Genomic DNA, 15648 nt, shown 5'->3' with positions numbered 1-15648 from the left:
GTACATTTTGTATTATTTCCTCCCCATAACTGTAGCTCTACTAAGTGCCACGTTAGCCTGAAGTAAAACCTCATATTATCAACAGAGTAACTGTTACCTTCTCACGTCAAGGCCTCCTCTTTTTATTTTAGCAGACGGTGAGTGTAAAAGGGCTGCACAGCATTTCTTACACGTTGTCACGGAACCAGACGGTGGTTGTTGAATATTCTCCAGACAAGGAAACAGACATGTTCCAGGTAAGAAAAAGTTCAAAAAGACTTTGATTTTTCTTTTTTACTTTCCACAAGGCTTCGTTTTCTTCACAGTCACCGCAACTGCACTTCTTTGTGTTTTGTAATTTACACTATTTTTTGACACCCTTTGCATGGCCAACCTGCCTGGTAGGGAATGTCTCTCTGAACTGCCCTTCCTAAGACTTCTTACATTTTGTTCCTGCAAGGTTTTTTTTTTTGGTGGGGGGTGGCAGTCAGAAAACAGGGCCTGTTAAAGCCCCTTCAGGCATTCCTTAATCAATTGCTGCTGTTCCTCTTGTACTCCTCCACCACTTTTCAGGCAAGCTTTGTCCTCCTTCTCTCCTGACCCCTGGGAGAGGTGGGGCGGCTTCTTTTATGCTGGGCCTGAAAGTACTTCCATTACGTAATATTGTATTCCCAGGAAAAACGTCTGGGTTGGGTGTAACCTCTTTAGTTACAGGGAATCTCCTCCTGGCAGCTTCTTCCAGTGGCAGCCAAGGAGCCCTGCAGGGATACACATTGGGACTACAACTCCCATGCAGCCCTACAATTATAAACATGCGAGTCCCAGCAGAGGACGGCTTCCTCCCAGCACATTGCTCTCCAGAAGGCAGCCTTCTTCCCTCCCTCCCTCCCTCCATCCCTCCATCTTTAAATTCTATCATTCCAACAGGAAAAGGAGGGCCACCCATGTGGGTAAGGATGCCAGGCAATCCATGCCTTCTGTACACTGTCTGGTGTGGGTAAAGTTTGAAGGTTTATATGAATTGTCTTAGGGAACTCTCTCCTAAAATTAAAAAATAATAATAGTGTTTTTTATTTAGTGCTAAAAAGGCAGGTAACTTTTTTGCGACTTAACTCTGTTCTCCTGATCTCTCTTTAAAATTGACTTCTAACGTCTGTGTCTCCATCCTTATTGCCAATAAAACTTTGTCTGTCCTTCTCCCTCCTGTCAGGCCGTGTTTCCCTCCTTTTCATCATCTCCTTTTGTCCTTAATGACATCCAAACTTTATTTGAAAGTGTAATTTCTTTACGAGTAAAGGAAACTGTAGGGCGAATGAACACAAATATACTGTAGAACATGATTTGCTCGATCACGCTGTTTTTCTTTTCAGTCCCTTTTATGTATAAATTATTTACTTGTTTAGAGTTACTAAAAACACTTCACCACTTAACAGCCACACCTTTAGATTTTATAATTCAAAATACATTAGAGTATGCTTATTAAAACACATATAATCTCTAGTAGTAATGAAGAGATAAACGTCTCACAATATGTGACATGACAATAGTGATTTCTAATTGACAATTTTGTGTTTCGCAACCTACAGTTGATCTTACTTGCCATAACAGAGGGAAAAATGCAGCATCTGCTGTTTAACCCACAGACATCTGAGCTATGCACACTGACTTGAAGCTAGCAGTGGAGCGTGCGGATAATTCCCATCACATATCCACAGCAGTCCAGGCTATCCACGAGTGATTGAGCAGAGCAGATCTCGTTGTTTCCTGCCTTTTAAAGCCCTTCCCATGTTGCAGGTTAGAGGTCACTGTATAGGTGGGTCACATATCATCGTTTTTCTGTCATCACAAAGTAGCTCCAGCTGCCGTGACCCTCTTTCAATGACTGGTGCAGAGTTACATGGGAGGGCTCGTCCAACTCTCCCTTCCTGGTATTTACAGCATGTAAAGCTACTGTTGGAATGTTGGTGGAAAGGAAAATCGAAAACGTTAGCACACAAATTTCTTCCCTGGACTGAACTTGGAACAGGCCACCCCCTCCAATTAGAAATATCTGTAAGCAGCAGTTCAAGGAAACACTTCTGGCTGTCAGTACTTTAGGTCAGACTCTCAACTGACGGACCCTCTTGGTTACGGTAGAGAGTGTGCCACGACGGCTGGTTGTGGTCATACATTTCCTATGCTCCTCAAAGGGGCTCTTTGTAACTTCTTATCATCTTTTACTACAAATTTGAAAAACAGAGTACCTAAGTTAACTCAAGATGCTGTTTGTTCTTGCTGAGCCGCTCAAAGGGTGTCAGGGCGCCCCTCCGTTGCAAAAAGCGATTCTGTTTAAGAGACGGTATATAGAAGATTATGCGGGGTGCAGGAGGAACACGGTTTGGTCCTTAGTTATTATAGATGGAAAATCAGCTACTTGAGTATTTCACTACAGCTGTCAATTTCAATTAGCAATGAATAATAAAATGTAGTAAAAAGTAAATAAACAATCAAATTAAATTAATGCCTCGTCAAAAACAATCTTATGAATTTCTTTATCCTCTAACTTACATTCTATAAATGTTGGGGTTTTTTTTGCATTTCCGTTTGGGATATTTTTCTCTGTCTTGTTTATTGGACAATTCTCTTTGTTCCTGATTTTTATTATATGCTCTTTTTTTGTTCATTTTTTTTCAATGTTCTTTATCTGCTCTTGACACCTTTTTTTTGTATCGCAATCGAAAATCCGACATCTTGAATTGATAATTTGCTTTTCCGCCTTGCCATTGTAACCGACTGCGTTGAAGGGCAAGTTAGCACTGAGAGTGTCACGGGGTGGGATGGAGAGAGGATTTGTGCAGCAGGAGTAACGATTGGGCGAGCGATGTGGAGGGGAGTGGTCACGGCTGAATAACGCAAACACGATGGAAAACTTGAATAGAATAGCGAGATAAGATTTAGAGAACTGTGTACCATAGTGCCCAAACCCTGATATTAAATTGGTTACCTGGTTGCTTTGTTCAGCGTCAGAAAATGTGTTGAATTACCGCTCAACTCCTTTTTTTTTTTATGTTCCTAGTTTATCTAGTACTGGCAATTCTGATTATGTTTTGGGTTTCCTCTTTACTTTGTACTTAAATGTAAAATGTATTTTGATTTTTTTTTTTTGGGTAAAACCATCTGCTAAATAAACAATGGTTACAATTGGCTTTTCTGGTTTCATTTGTGGAAAAAGTGAATAAAATCCTCCCCCAGTTCCAGCAGAGTGTGAGATACCCTGTATACTCGTGTAGAAGTCGGGTCTTGAAACCCAAAAAAGCGATCATAAAATCAGACTCTGTCTTCTCCGTGGGAGAACTTAAACGCAAGTATATACGGTAACTGTTGTTTCTTTTGCAGTAGGTGAACTGTTCAATTCTGTATAACTTATCAACTTACTTGGGCAAGTATAATTGAAGATGTGAGTTCCAAAATCTGCTAATTACACCTTCTGGTAAAATTTAGTGAACACGTGATTGTGACTTTTCATGCAGTTGGTCATGCGCCGAAAATATGCTTGAGCTTCAAAACCTGCTTATTGCAACAGTGTAGCGCTATAGTTTTAGGGATTTAGTTTCAAAATCTGCTAAGTACGGACCCAGACTTTCCTATTTATCTCCAAAATGTATCTTTTGTACTTAGCTGATTTTGGAACTGAGCTCTTCAATTAGAAAGGTTGTGCTGTGGCACCAGCTTTAAGAATTTGTGTGTTCCTATTAAAAAAAGGAGTGAATTGTGGGTAAAAGGTTATCACTTGTGTGAAAGGGGCGGCCTGTGATCTCATAGAGGTAAGCAGAAGGCGACTGAATTTTCTCCTTCTACCTCTTTAGCAATGGTAGAAGTGGATTGTGGGTTTCACTGACGCTCGCCATAGCATGACCAGTGTGGACAGTAGAGCTGCAATTTTTTACATTGTGTTAATTTTCGTTGAGCAGAGTAGTATGAAGCTTGCTTTTATTGTTTCTGTTAATCCCTTTATTTGTTTGCAGATTGGCCGCTCAACAGAAAGCCCGATTGACTTTGTTGTGACAGATACGGTGTCCGGGGGTCATGCCGGTGAGGAGAGTCCCATCACACAGAGCACCATCTCTCGGTTTGCTTGCCGAATTGTCTGTGAGCGTAACTTTCCCTACAGAGCTCGGATCTACGCAGCAGGCTTTGACTCATCAAAGAACATCTTCCTGGGGGTGAGTGTGGTGGAGGTATGAAAGAGTGTGGCGAATTCTGGCAGCTCTTCCCAGAATTCCTTTTTCTTATTCATGTGTATGAACAGAGCACTAGTCTGTTTCCATTTTCTATGTTTAGCACTTATTATGGCTTATAGATTCATTGTTGGTATTAAGACAATGTTAGTTAGAGGTTTACTTTTAATAAATTATAAAAGTCTTTTTTTTTTTCCATTTATATTTCAGAAGAGTGTTTGTTTCCTTACCAGGCACACCATTGTATTTGGTCATTTTGTCACATTGTGCCATCTCTTTCTGTCTTTGACTGTTAGGAGAAGGCGGCTAAGTGGAAAAATCCCGATGGACACATGGATGGCCTGACCACCAATGGAGTGCTAGTGATGCATCCAAGGGGTGGGTTTACAGAAGAATCGAGACCTGGAGTGTGGCGTGAAATCTCAGTCTGTGGAGATGTGTACACACTGAGGGAGACTCGATCAGCACAGACGAGGGGGAAACTGGTAGGTCAGACACAGCGTTTATATATTGCAAGTTCATTCAAACAGGCAGGGCGATGTAGAGTGGGGGAAACCACGAGTCAGCAGAGGGGAACGTCAAGGGTTATTCGGGAGAAACCGTACAGCCTGGCGTGGTCACTGAGAGAGAGCACACGGCCTCACGCTAAACATTTTAAAGCCTGAAAGGTGGTGCTGTGAATTGAGCAGGAGCTGTCTTCTAGGCTTGATTATGATAATCGCTAAGTGCCGCAGGGAGGGGATTTGAATTTCTTTTCTTGAATTCGTCTTTGTTTACGAAGTGTTTCATGTGTCTGTCTAATGAAATGTATACAACAATTAGGTGGGAGCCCCCTGCTGGATGGAAGCTGTTGTAGCTTTGCATCAACCGCAATCTGATAGCAAATACTCTTGGCTGGACTGTAGAGGAATGGCGTGCTGAAAAACTGCTTGAATATTTATAATGTCTGAAGCAAACTGGGAAATGAATTAGTCAATTGTGTGGCGTGCTAGTTCATGGGTAGGACTGGACTTAAGAGCTTTCAAATGTGGCATTGCAAAGCCTGCCCATCTCCTAGCAGCGGGGTAGTGTTTCTGCTCAGACTCCATGCAGCCAGCGCCTAAATGCACATTACATAACGATAAAAGGTTCAGGACTGCTCGAGTACTTTAGCTCTGTGTTGAATATGTAATAAACCAAGTAAGTAAGTGGAGGTTGAACACATCAGTCCCAACATTGTTAGACAAACCCTGAGAGCTAGCTTGTTTCCTGGTGAGAGGCACAAAGACTTTTTAATCTACAGCTTTGGAGGGATACAGTGAGAAGCCTGCATCCCCTCTTCTGGAGACCACCATTCAGGACAAATGGACTGTCATAGTTTGCTGCAGTTGGTGTCATTAAATGTGGTTATGTTGTATTGTATTCTGAATCGGTGGGCAGCGCAAGTAAATAACGGGGCAGGTTTTATATTGTAAAATACGCAGTGCTAAAAGCCGAATCTGAACTGCTGTACAGTATACCACATTCCAACCGCAGATGGAAACACGTGTGGACCACCAGGGGGCGTACCAGTCACCCCACCTGACACACCCCAGCACACATCTTCCTTTCTGATTTTTAACATTTTATTGAGTTTATTTAAAATCGGAAAACATTCCATACAAGCAAGTCCAGTTTTACAAAACCAGCTTGAATTTTCTTCTTTTCTGCGTGGGCGACGCTTTCCCCGTTCCCTGCGTTCACAGTACAGTCAATACAGCATCGCAGTCCTTCCTTCTTCTTCTTCTTCTTCTTCTTCTTCTTCTTCTTCTCTTCCTCTGCCACCCCTTTTATAGGTCACCGAGGGGTGTGGCGGCAGTGCTGGCTCAGAATCTGTCCAGGTGCCCCCTGGTGGTGGCCACGGGCCCTAGCAGGGTTGAGCTTCTAAGCCCCAAACCCGTGACGTCACTGTGAGCCAGAGGGGTTGCCCTCTCGTGTTCCGGTGGGAGGTATTGCCCTGAAAAAACCCTCTTCCCCTGGTCCTTCCATCACAGGGGCATCCTGGCCGGGGGTCCGCCACATTCTTTTTTCTTTTAGCATTGTCTTTTCTTTGCATGCAGCAGCTGATTCCAACCGAGTTGGAATGTGGGGATGAGCTCAAATGGTATCTCCGGTTTTTGGAACGTGAAATTGTCCCTGAAAAGCGCAGCCAGATTGTTGAAAGGAGTCCTCAGGGTGCTGACCTTGGCAAATCGTGACACCTGCTGCCATAGTGTACCACCACAAGCCCCACTCACAGATTTTTTTTGTTGCTGTAGTCAATGCCAGACAGCGGCGAATGTGCCGAACTTGCATGTATTTTTGTAATAAAAGAAGTGCACATGCTGCTTATTTTTAATTATGTACTTTTTTTAATGTCTGTTTTTTATTTTTTTTAATCATGAAAAGAAGTCCATTGATGCATCCTACATTGTGCACATTTATGGAGATGAAACCTTGTACTGTGTGATCTATAAAAGATAAACCCAAAATGAATGAATTTTCATATCAACAGCTTTTTGCTAGGAATTATTTTGAGAATCAAGAGCTGAATATCTGAGTGCTGCCTTTCCAGAAATGAAAAAAAAAAGAAGTTGGCATCTGATGGTGCCAAGCCGTAGACATAATTTTGACATTTCATAATTCATGCGTTCAGCTTTTTGTATTTTTTTTTTTTTTCTTTTTCCCACTCTTCGCAGGTGGACAGCGAAAGCAATGTGCTGCAGGATGGCTCACTGATTGACCTGTGTGGAGCAACACTACTGTGGCGCACAGCGGACGGCCTGTTGCATACGCCGACCCAGAAGCACATTGAAGCTCTGCGGCAGGAGATCAATGCGGCGCGACCTCAGTGTCCTGTCGGCCTCAATACTTTGGTTTTTCCAAGCATGCAGCGCAGTCGTGACCTCGCAGCACTGGAGGAAAAGCAACCTTGGGTGTATCTGGCCTGTGGGCATGTGCATGGTTTCCACAACTGGGGGCACCGTTCAGACCGGGAGTCCAATGCTCAACGCGAGTGTCCCATGTGTCGGACTGTGGGTCCTTACGTACCCCTTTGGTTGGGCTGTGAGCCCGCCTTTTACGTTGACACGGGCGCCCCGACGTATGCCTTTGTGCCCTGTGGCCACGTGTGTTCTGAGAAGACAGCAAAATATTGGTCAGAAATCCAACTTCCCCATGGCACCCACGCATTCCATGCATCCTGCCCTTTCTGTGCCTCACAACTGAGTCCCGCTCAGGGGTATGCCAGGCTTATTTTTCAGGGGCCCATCGACTGAGCTGGGCTGCTCCAGCAGCAGACACTTGCTAGATGTGGAAAGAAACAGCAGAAGTTCCATAGGTGCCATTTTCTGAGGTGAGGTTTGTTGCACTGAAAGTGAAATGGAGAAGCAGCGCCAGCCTTTGAGGACCTGGATATCTGACACCAGAAGACATTGCCTCTCTTTTTCTTTTTTAAACACTGCCCATCGCTTTTATTTTGTTTAACAAGACTGAGGATGAAATGTGTGGATCCAATAAAGAAGCTCCCAGGATTCACGGCAGCAGGCTGCCACTCTAGTAATCACTGTGGGCACAGGTATGAGGTGGGGCGAGCAGCTCTTTAGTCCGAGTTGGCATTCCTGGGCAGCGCTTTTTCACATAAGGTGAGCCAACGCTTTCATGGATGAATTGTGTGTGTGTTATCACTCCTAGCCGCCATCTCTGTCTCAGCCTCACCCGCTCCTATGTCGTGTAGACTCCGACCTGTCCTATCTACCTCTACATAATGATTTTGTGGAAGGAAATCAAATATTTTAGCAGACATTTTACAGATTGCTCTTTAAATTTGGTAAAGGTCAAAAAAAAAGCAACCAAGAAAATTTCTTTATTTTTATTTTGCTACTCTGGGACTCTTGTACAGTTTTTACAATTGAAATGTTAATATATTTTCACTTTTGAGTCACATACCTTTGTGGTATTTGTCTGCAGTGATGCTGTCGGCAACATTCAGTGCAAGGGGTGGGAGTCTTGGGGGGTCTGGCCACTGGGTAGGGTGCCTTCCCTTGGGGGTTTAACCAGCAACTGAACTGGCCGCGCACAGCGGCCTCACGCCAGGAGAAATGTCACCAGTGTCTTCGTCAAAGGCCTTATATGCTGTAACTGTACTTTTGCATTGCTTCTTCTGCCATTGGACCCTGGATTCAAAATGAATCCATTCTGTGTAATTTGGCAAAATTGTAGGTCATTACTTTGAATTTCCGTGCCAAGGCGATGTATTTTTGGGTCACTTTGCGCTCTTGTTGTCTAGACAGCGGGCACCACAGAAGGGATTTGTGAATGGCAACAAATTGACTGCCTTGCTGCAGGGCCCCCCGTATCAGGAGTGCATGTTTAAGTCGGGCACGGAGATGCCCTTTGAGGAGACAGAGATTCACTTCTTTTGGTTACGTCATTTATAATCATTTAAGTCAGCCATGCTGTCTGGGTAGATTTCAGGCCAGTCTGAATTCAAGACTCAAGGCATTCCACTTCTCTTTGGCGGGTTTGTTTCCCATTCTGCTACATTTACTACAACACATCTGGTTTAGTTAGCTTCACGCACTGTGACTGGGAGCCCAGTAGTGAACTGCACATTTCAATGGTGTGTCAGTGTCACAGGAGAGGAAGACTTGACCAGCAGCTTTGGCTACAAGGCAGAAACCAACACTGGACTGGCACTGGTCCGTCACAGGACCCACTTTGAGACACCGGCCTGGCTGTTCTGGAGAGGCCATGGAAACATGCAAGCATGGTGGGGTGGGGTGGGGGAGTCTTAGGTATTTGGGGTACCTGGAGCCAAACACCAACATGGGGAGAGCATTCAGAGTCCACACAGTCAGCGGCCAACTGTAGGATTTAAGGCCGACACGCCTTAGCACTAACCATTGAGCCATTTTAGCGAAAATAATGATGGAAGAAAGCAGCAAAGCTAACCTCAGTCTTGGGGGCACAGATAAAGTTGGACTGGACCCCTTTCAAGTAACTCTGGCAGAATCGTCTGTCCAGGTCTGGGGTGCTAAACGCCATCTCACAAAATCATGGCAGCCAATCCACCTCGTGTTTCTAGACTGAAACACTGCACCATAGCTAACCACCTTCACCTTTCGTAAAGTCTTTGCAAGGTGACCTGACATCTTGATTGAAAGTCTTCAGTCCCACCGTGTTTCTGAACTGATACAACTCTTTCAAAGGAATCCTGGTTCCTTGTCAATGTTGGCCCCTTTCTGTTGTCACAAACTCGACAAAGAGTCATAGGAAGGTTTGGGGCAGCCACCCGTAATTTATTTCCTGGCTGCAGAATTGAATAACTTGATGTACTGAGGAGCACAGATCAGAGTCGTGAACAGAAGTGAGGGGATAGAGAAAAGGTGGTGGCTTTTAAAGGTCAATATAGGAAGAGACGTCAAAAGGGATCGGAACCGGAAGGGTCTTCATCCATAGGCTCGGGCCCAGAAGTGACCTCAAAGGGATTGGAACCGGAAGGGTCATCCTCCATTGGGTCAGACCCGGAAGTGACATCAAAGGTGTTGGGACCAGAATTGACGTCCTCAGCACCTGGCGGAATTTCCCGTGAACGGTCTGCAGAAAGCGAGATAAAGAAAAGGTGCACTCTGCCCCATCCCGGTCTGGCTCGGAATTGCCCTCCTTCAAGCCCTTTAGCTGCCTCCCATGTCCATAATGTGCTTGCTGACTGTGGCCATTAGCAGTGCTTCAGCGATGACAATGTTCTTCATAGGACACTCCCAACAAAGAAGCGTCCTGCATGGATGAGCATGTGCCCTTCTAGGGTGGCTTACTGCCTGGTGTGGTGTCTAAATTGCATTAAGCAAGTTCAGGAAGTGGACGGGTTGACGGCTTTGCCCACTCTTAAGCTCACATGACGCTACAAAAAGGCTTCCTCGTCTTAGGGTGTGAGTAAATAGTACATTTAACAGCTTGTCGGGACATTTCTGAGTCACTCCACCTCTTTTAGTATTTGGTATGAAGTTGCACGTGGCTTAGAAAACCAACCCTGCAAGTTCTTCCAAGTCCACCATTTGGCCTAAAGGCTGAGGACTCAGATTCTTGTTTGCGCTCCTCCCTGTTGTGATGCTGCGTGTTTAAGTAAGATTGGACGCTATCTATGCAGACTAAACTCTGAGGCGGAAGGTCACAGAGCAGGCACTGCCCGGGTTATTCATCTCCCGTCTTTCAACTTTCACTCTCTCGCATGTATGAAGGATGGGCTCCATCTGCAGCCCCGCCTGTTGTTTTTTTTGGGAGTGTGCTGGCTTCTCTCCCACTGTCCTGCCCGGCAGCTGCTTTCATGGGGCGACTCCCTTTCATTGTGAACTGCAGCTGCAACAACATCTTACAAGACAGAGGAGGGACCACCTGCTGTGGAGCAGCCCCCAAATGTGAGTGGGGGCAGTGGTGTCCTTAATAGAAAGAGACAGAATCCGCCATCTCGAGAGCCTCTAGGTGGTCTTACTAGATATTTAACTGTACCCCCCAAGTTTTCCACTGAAAGATGCTGGTTTTGTTTCCACCTGAGATGTGTAAGGAGCAAATATAAATGTGCTCTCTTCAGTTCCAGTTGTGTTGCTCTTCCTAAATCGATTATTTACCTGCTTTGAATCGCAGAATGATGAGATACGCCGCCTCGTCAGTGACTGACCCATCATCACGATGAACGTGAGCTCCTGACTTCACCTGCATGACCAGATGAGCGAGGCCCCAGCTCATGCATCGCTCCCTCTGCACAGCTGACTACCTGGGTCCGGTGTGAGGGTACAGAGGGTTAAGGCCTCGTGCCGGGGGGGCCTGCCTTTCCCATTTTAAGGGGTGTGATGTTCTGATGGGAGTGCGGTTGCCCTGAATTGTAGTAAGTGGAGTATGGAGGCTTGGGCCTACCTGTCCTCCACTTGGCAGTTAATACCAACTCTTCTTCAGCCACCATACCCGAAGTGCTGTCCAATGCTTTTATTTTTTATTTCTTTCCCTTATGTAAGTTATTTTGAAAATCTGTACAGTGTAACTCTTGTAAAGATGGTTTTTAATGGAATTTTCTATGATTGTGAAGAACCTGGCGAGCCCAAACAAAGTCTAATTTACTAAATAAAGACTTCAGTAAAACCAAAAGCCCTGTTGTGTCTCCTGAGTGGGAAAGATGAAGAGTGAGCCTTTGGGTTTTAAAGGGGATTGGACTAAAGAATAAAAATGATTCATTATCAATATAATCAAATTGAGAAAAGCACAATAATGAAATAACACGAGATTGGATGCAAAAGATCAATTTATGGTTTAAGGCTTCTTGAACAGCTCTAGTCGTAAATAAAGTCACAAAGCTGTTTAGTTTGACTGAAGGACTGCTGCATTGACCTTTTTTATTCATTGAAATGTTAGCTTATGGGGTGGATTTTCATATTCTTGTGTACACAGCAGTGGATATAAAGGTGTGAATCACATTTAGGCCTCACAGAGCAATAGGAGGACTTCTATCAGCACCCTGGGTTGAACATTTGGGGTCAAACGAGCCTCGCAGACATTTACTGTAGACCTGAGTGAGCGTGTTGGGGTCTTAGCTTCATAGCGTGACTGCCTGTTCCAAGTGCCCAGTCATTTGGACGTTCATCTCCCTCCATGACTGACGATGGCCTTACTCCTGCTGACAGGGCTGCCGAGATGATTGTGGTGGAGAGTTGGAAACTGGAAGAGGTAGCTAGGTGGAAGGCCCATTAACCACAGAGCTCAGTTCATTCTTTACTAGCACTTGTGGATAAAATGACAGCAGTCCAGACAATCACAGTCGGGGAGAGCGTCCTGTTGATGGGGTGAGATGTCCAACCCTTACCATGTAAGCCAATAAAAGAGTTAAATGAAATATTAATACGTTAGAAATGTAATTACATCTCTCTATTATATAAAAAAAATCCTTTGACGCGATGAGACTTTTTGGAAGACAGATTTTCAACCAAGACCACGGTACTCTCACCTGTCATTCGTGTGAATGCTTTTGTCAGACAGACTTCCTACTCTCTCAGCTCTTATATGTCTCTTATACATTTTAACATTTTCCTCACTTTAAGTTCCCAATTAAAGAAGACATATTTTGTCCAAATCTTATTGAAGAATTTCATCACAAAGGGTTATCAAAATAAAAAATTAGTACACGGGCAATCCTATCATCGAGAAACGAACTCAAATGAATTAATGCCAAAAATGTTGATCAGTAACATGGCAAATTTGTTAAATGCGTATCAATAGACTATGCTGAAACAGTTGGTGGTGATGGTGCGGAAGATGAAAACATCAACTTACAATAACATGAAGTTTATCTACAACCGTTAACACTGTCCGGTATTACAACTCATGAATTACTGTAGAAAGAAGGAGGTATCCAAGAAAGGTAATGTAGGATAACATTAGACACCAAAGGAGATCTTGATATGCCATTCGTATTAAAACGTTAACAGTTTCCCGTTAGAATAGCTTTTGCAAAGACAATAAATCTCAGAGCCAAACATTCGAAAGAATCGTTTTATTTAATAGAAAGAAATTAAATTCAATCACGTCCAGTTATACGTTGCGTTGATGCGTATTTAACAGATCCCATGAAAATAAAAATATGTTTAAATTATACATCTGCATTTCCATATGCGAGCGGCTGAACCGCGCATTGTGTAACCAAAAAAAAAATCCAACAAGGCAAAAAGACGTCACAGACTGTACACATCCGACGCCCCGGTCCTGCTCATATGATGAAGGCCCGACTTCTGATGTTGCCCTCACCTGACGTTGCTGCTTTCCATGTTGTATCGTGAGAGGTGGTTGCACTCGTCTGCAGTTTTCTCTCCATTCCACTTGTAGGTTTCCGCACACTTCAGCTCGCACTGCCTGTGCACGTGGCTTTAAGTGACTTCGGTAAAAATGTGTGTGTGTGCAAAATGTGCAACAAGTGCTTTGATATGAAATGACATCTGCACTCTTTCAAGTAGTGGAAGGCGTATGGGCTGAATTGTGTGGGAGCCATAAACAGTACACTTGGATTTGTTTCGTTCAGCATGGAACAGCTCAGCAGCTCCAGTTAGTTAAGAATAAGATGTTGGAAAAGTTAAATGTCAAGTAAACCGGTTTCTTGTAAATCTTTTCAGTATTTTATGTTAGCTATCAGAGCTGGCTTTAGTATTTTTGCTTCCCCAAGTGAAGCTGAAAATGGCGCCACACAACCACCATTGCTTAAAATTCAATCAGCTACGCCAGTCCTGTACATTGAAACCTGGAGACACGAGAGAAGAGCCAAGACTAATATTTAACATTATCAACTTACCACTTAAACTGTAAAGGTAACCTCCAGCTCTGTATTTGAACCGCCAACCCAACAGGTTCTGCATGATGATGGTGACCATGTAGTTCTGTTTTTTCAAGACAGCTTCCTAAACATTGGCATACAGTAATCCCTCGCTATATTGCGCTTCGACTTTTGCGGCTTCACTCTATCGCGGATTTTACATGTAAGCATATCTTAATATATAACGCGGATTTTTTACTGCTTCGCGGGTTCTGCGGACAATGGGTCTTTTTACTTCCTCTACATGCCTCCTCAGTTTGTTTGCCCAGTTGATTTCATACAAGGGATGCTTATGCAGATGGCTGAGAAGCTAACCAATCAGAGCAGGCAGTTAAGTTCCTGTGTGCTGATTGGCTCAGCAACGGAGCGCTGAATTTGATTCCGCGGCGTTAACCAGGAAGTCTCGTCTCGCTCATTCAGCATCAACGTGTTTCACTTTGTAAAGAGTTAACTTTTGTGCTCTTTTGTGTTTATCTTTGTGCATAGTCAAGCCCTTTATTATGGCTTTAAAACGATCTGCTACTGTTTCAGGGGCCGTGCCCAAGCGCCAATGGAAGATGTTAACGATTGACGAAAAGGTAAACGTTTTGGATATGTTGAAGGAAGGGAAAAGCTACACAGCTGTAGGACGCCATTACGGCATCAATGAGTCCACGATTCTTTTTATTTAAAAAGGAGGAAAAGAATATAAGATCTATGGCCGCAGTGTCCTTTTAACCAGGGTGCAAAACGAGTTGCAAGTGGATGTAATAAGGCAGTAGTCTGGATGGAATCTGCTTTAGGGATTTGGATTGAAGACTGCCAGAAGAAGAACAACGGCAGTGCTACACAATCGCCTAAAGTGGCTCGTTTGGAAGAGCTGTAACGCTCTCCTTTGTTGTGCAGTAAAATTAAACTCATTGTTATCGGACAAGTCATCGTGTCATTGTTGGTGAGTAACCATAATTAATTTTCTACTTACAGTACTTAGTACATGTACGTACGTTTAGTGTCACTGTACACACATTTACTGTATACTATTTTTCTTGCATTGTACGTATTCATTGCTGACGGCCTGTCTATCGTAATGGCTGTAATATATGTGATATCGGAGACGCTCGATATCTTTAAAATAATATTTAGGTTTTACTGTATATAAACAGTGTGTTTACATACATAATTTCAATGAATCTTACCTAATATCTAAGAGAATACAAAGGGATTATGCTGTATAACTGTGCGGGGAATATTTATAAACAGTGTGGGAGAGTTTATAAGGGCTTAAAATATCTAAAAATAACCACACAAACATATGGTTTCTACTTTGCGGATTTTCACCTATCGCGGGGGGGTCTGGAACGCAACCCCCGCGATCGAGGAGGGATTACTGTATTCATTTCATTTAAATTAATGAAATAAACATTGTGGCCACCAGAGGGCACACCGGCTCCCCAAACCCAACACAGACAGACGCAAGGCACAAGGTAAGCACAACGCGTGATTTTTTATTTTCAATCGTCTCCCATCTGCAGTGCACAGTACAGTGCAGCACTTCAATTCCCTCTGTCTCCTTCTGCCTCTGCTCATCCTCCTCCTCCTCCTCCTCCTGAGTCTGTCTTTCCAAATGAAGGTGGGCCGCTCCTGTTATGCTGCAGTACTCCCAGCTGTGGTGGAAGCCCAAGAAAGTAAACTTGTGCAGGACCCCCCGGCGGCCCCCACAGTACCCAACATGGCTGTGCTGAACTCCAACTCCCAACGAGCCCTGTGGGAATCTGCGGCTCCACTACAACCCAGGGGGGCTGCCATCTAGCACTCCAGGGTAGGCAGTCCTTCCTTTACCAAGGCGTCTAGGCTCCACCATCCGTCACGACTGACAAACTTATATGATGACAAAATTCAATGAAACTGAAGTATAATTGTTATCTTTAAACAAAGCACTGACCAGAAAGCAGGGGACAGAGCTGGAGGTGGCAGAGTTAAAGATGGTAGGATTTGCATTGGGTGTGACGAGGATGGATAGGATTAGAAATGAGGACATTAGAGGGTCAGCTCAAGTTGGACGGTTGGGAGACAAAGTCAGAGAGGCGAGATTGTGTTGGTTTGGACATGTGGAGAGGAGAGATGCTG

General features: G+C 44.1%; 1 protein-coding gene across 2 annotated transcripts in view; it reads left to right on the top strand.

Annotated features, from left to right (window-relative positions):
• The window catches only part of peli2 (pellino E3 ubiquitin protein ligase family member 2), a 56213-nt gene extending 44880 nt beyond the window's left edge, over positions 1-11333 (top strand). Inside the window, exons 3-6 of one of the 2 annotated variants that reach the window (XM_039741069.1) lie at positions 135-236; positions 3984-4181; positions 4493-4681; positions 6893-11333. In XM_039741069.1, the coding sequence (XP_039597003.1) occupies positions 135-236; positions 3984-4181; positions 4493-4681; positions 6893-7471 (1068 nt within the window). In that variant the 3' untranslated portion in view covers positions 7472-11333. Of the gene's footprint in view, positions 1-131; positions 237-3983; positions 4182-4492; positions 4682-6892 lie in introns of both variants that reach the window. The other variant, XM_039741068.1, reaches the window with a different exon arrangement.
• Positions 11334-15648: the final 4315 nt, after the last annotated feature.

Source organism: Polypterus senegalus, chromosome 18 (genome assembly GCF_016835505.1).
Source record: "Polypterus senegalus isolate Bchr_013 chromosome 18, ASM1683550v1, whole genome shotgun sequence".
NCBI classification, from domain to species: Eukaryota; Metazoa; Chordata; class Cladistia; order Polypteriformes; family Polypteridae; genus Polypterus; species Polypterus senegalus.
The sequence above is the reverse complement of the archived record's forward strand: the minus strand, read 5'-3'. Positions and strand labels throughout refer to the sequence as shown.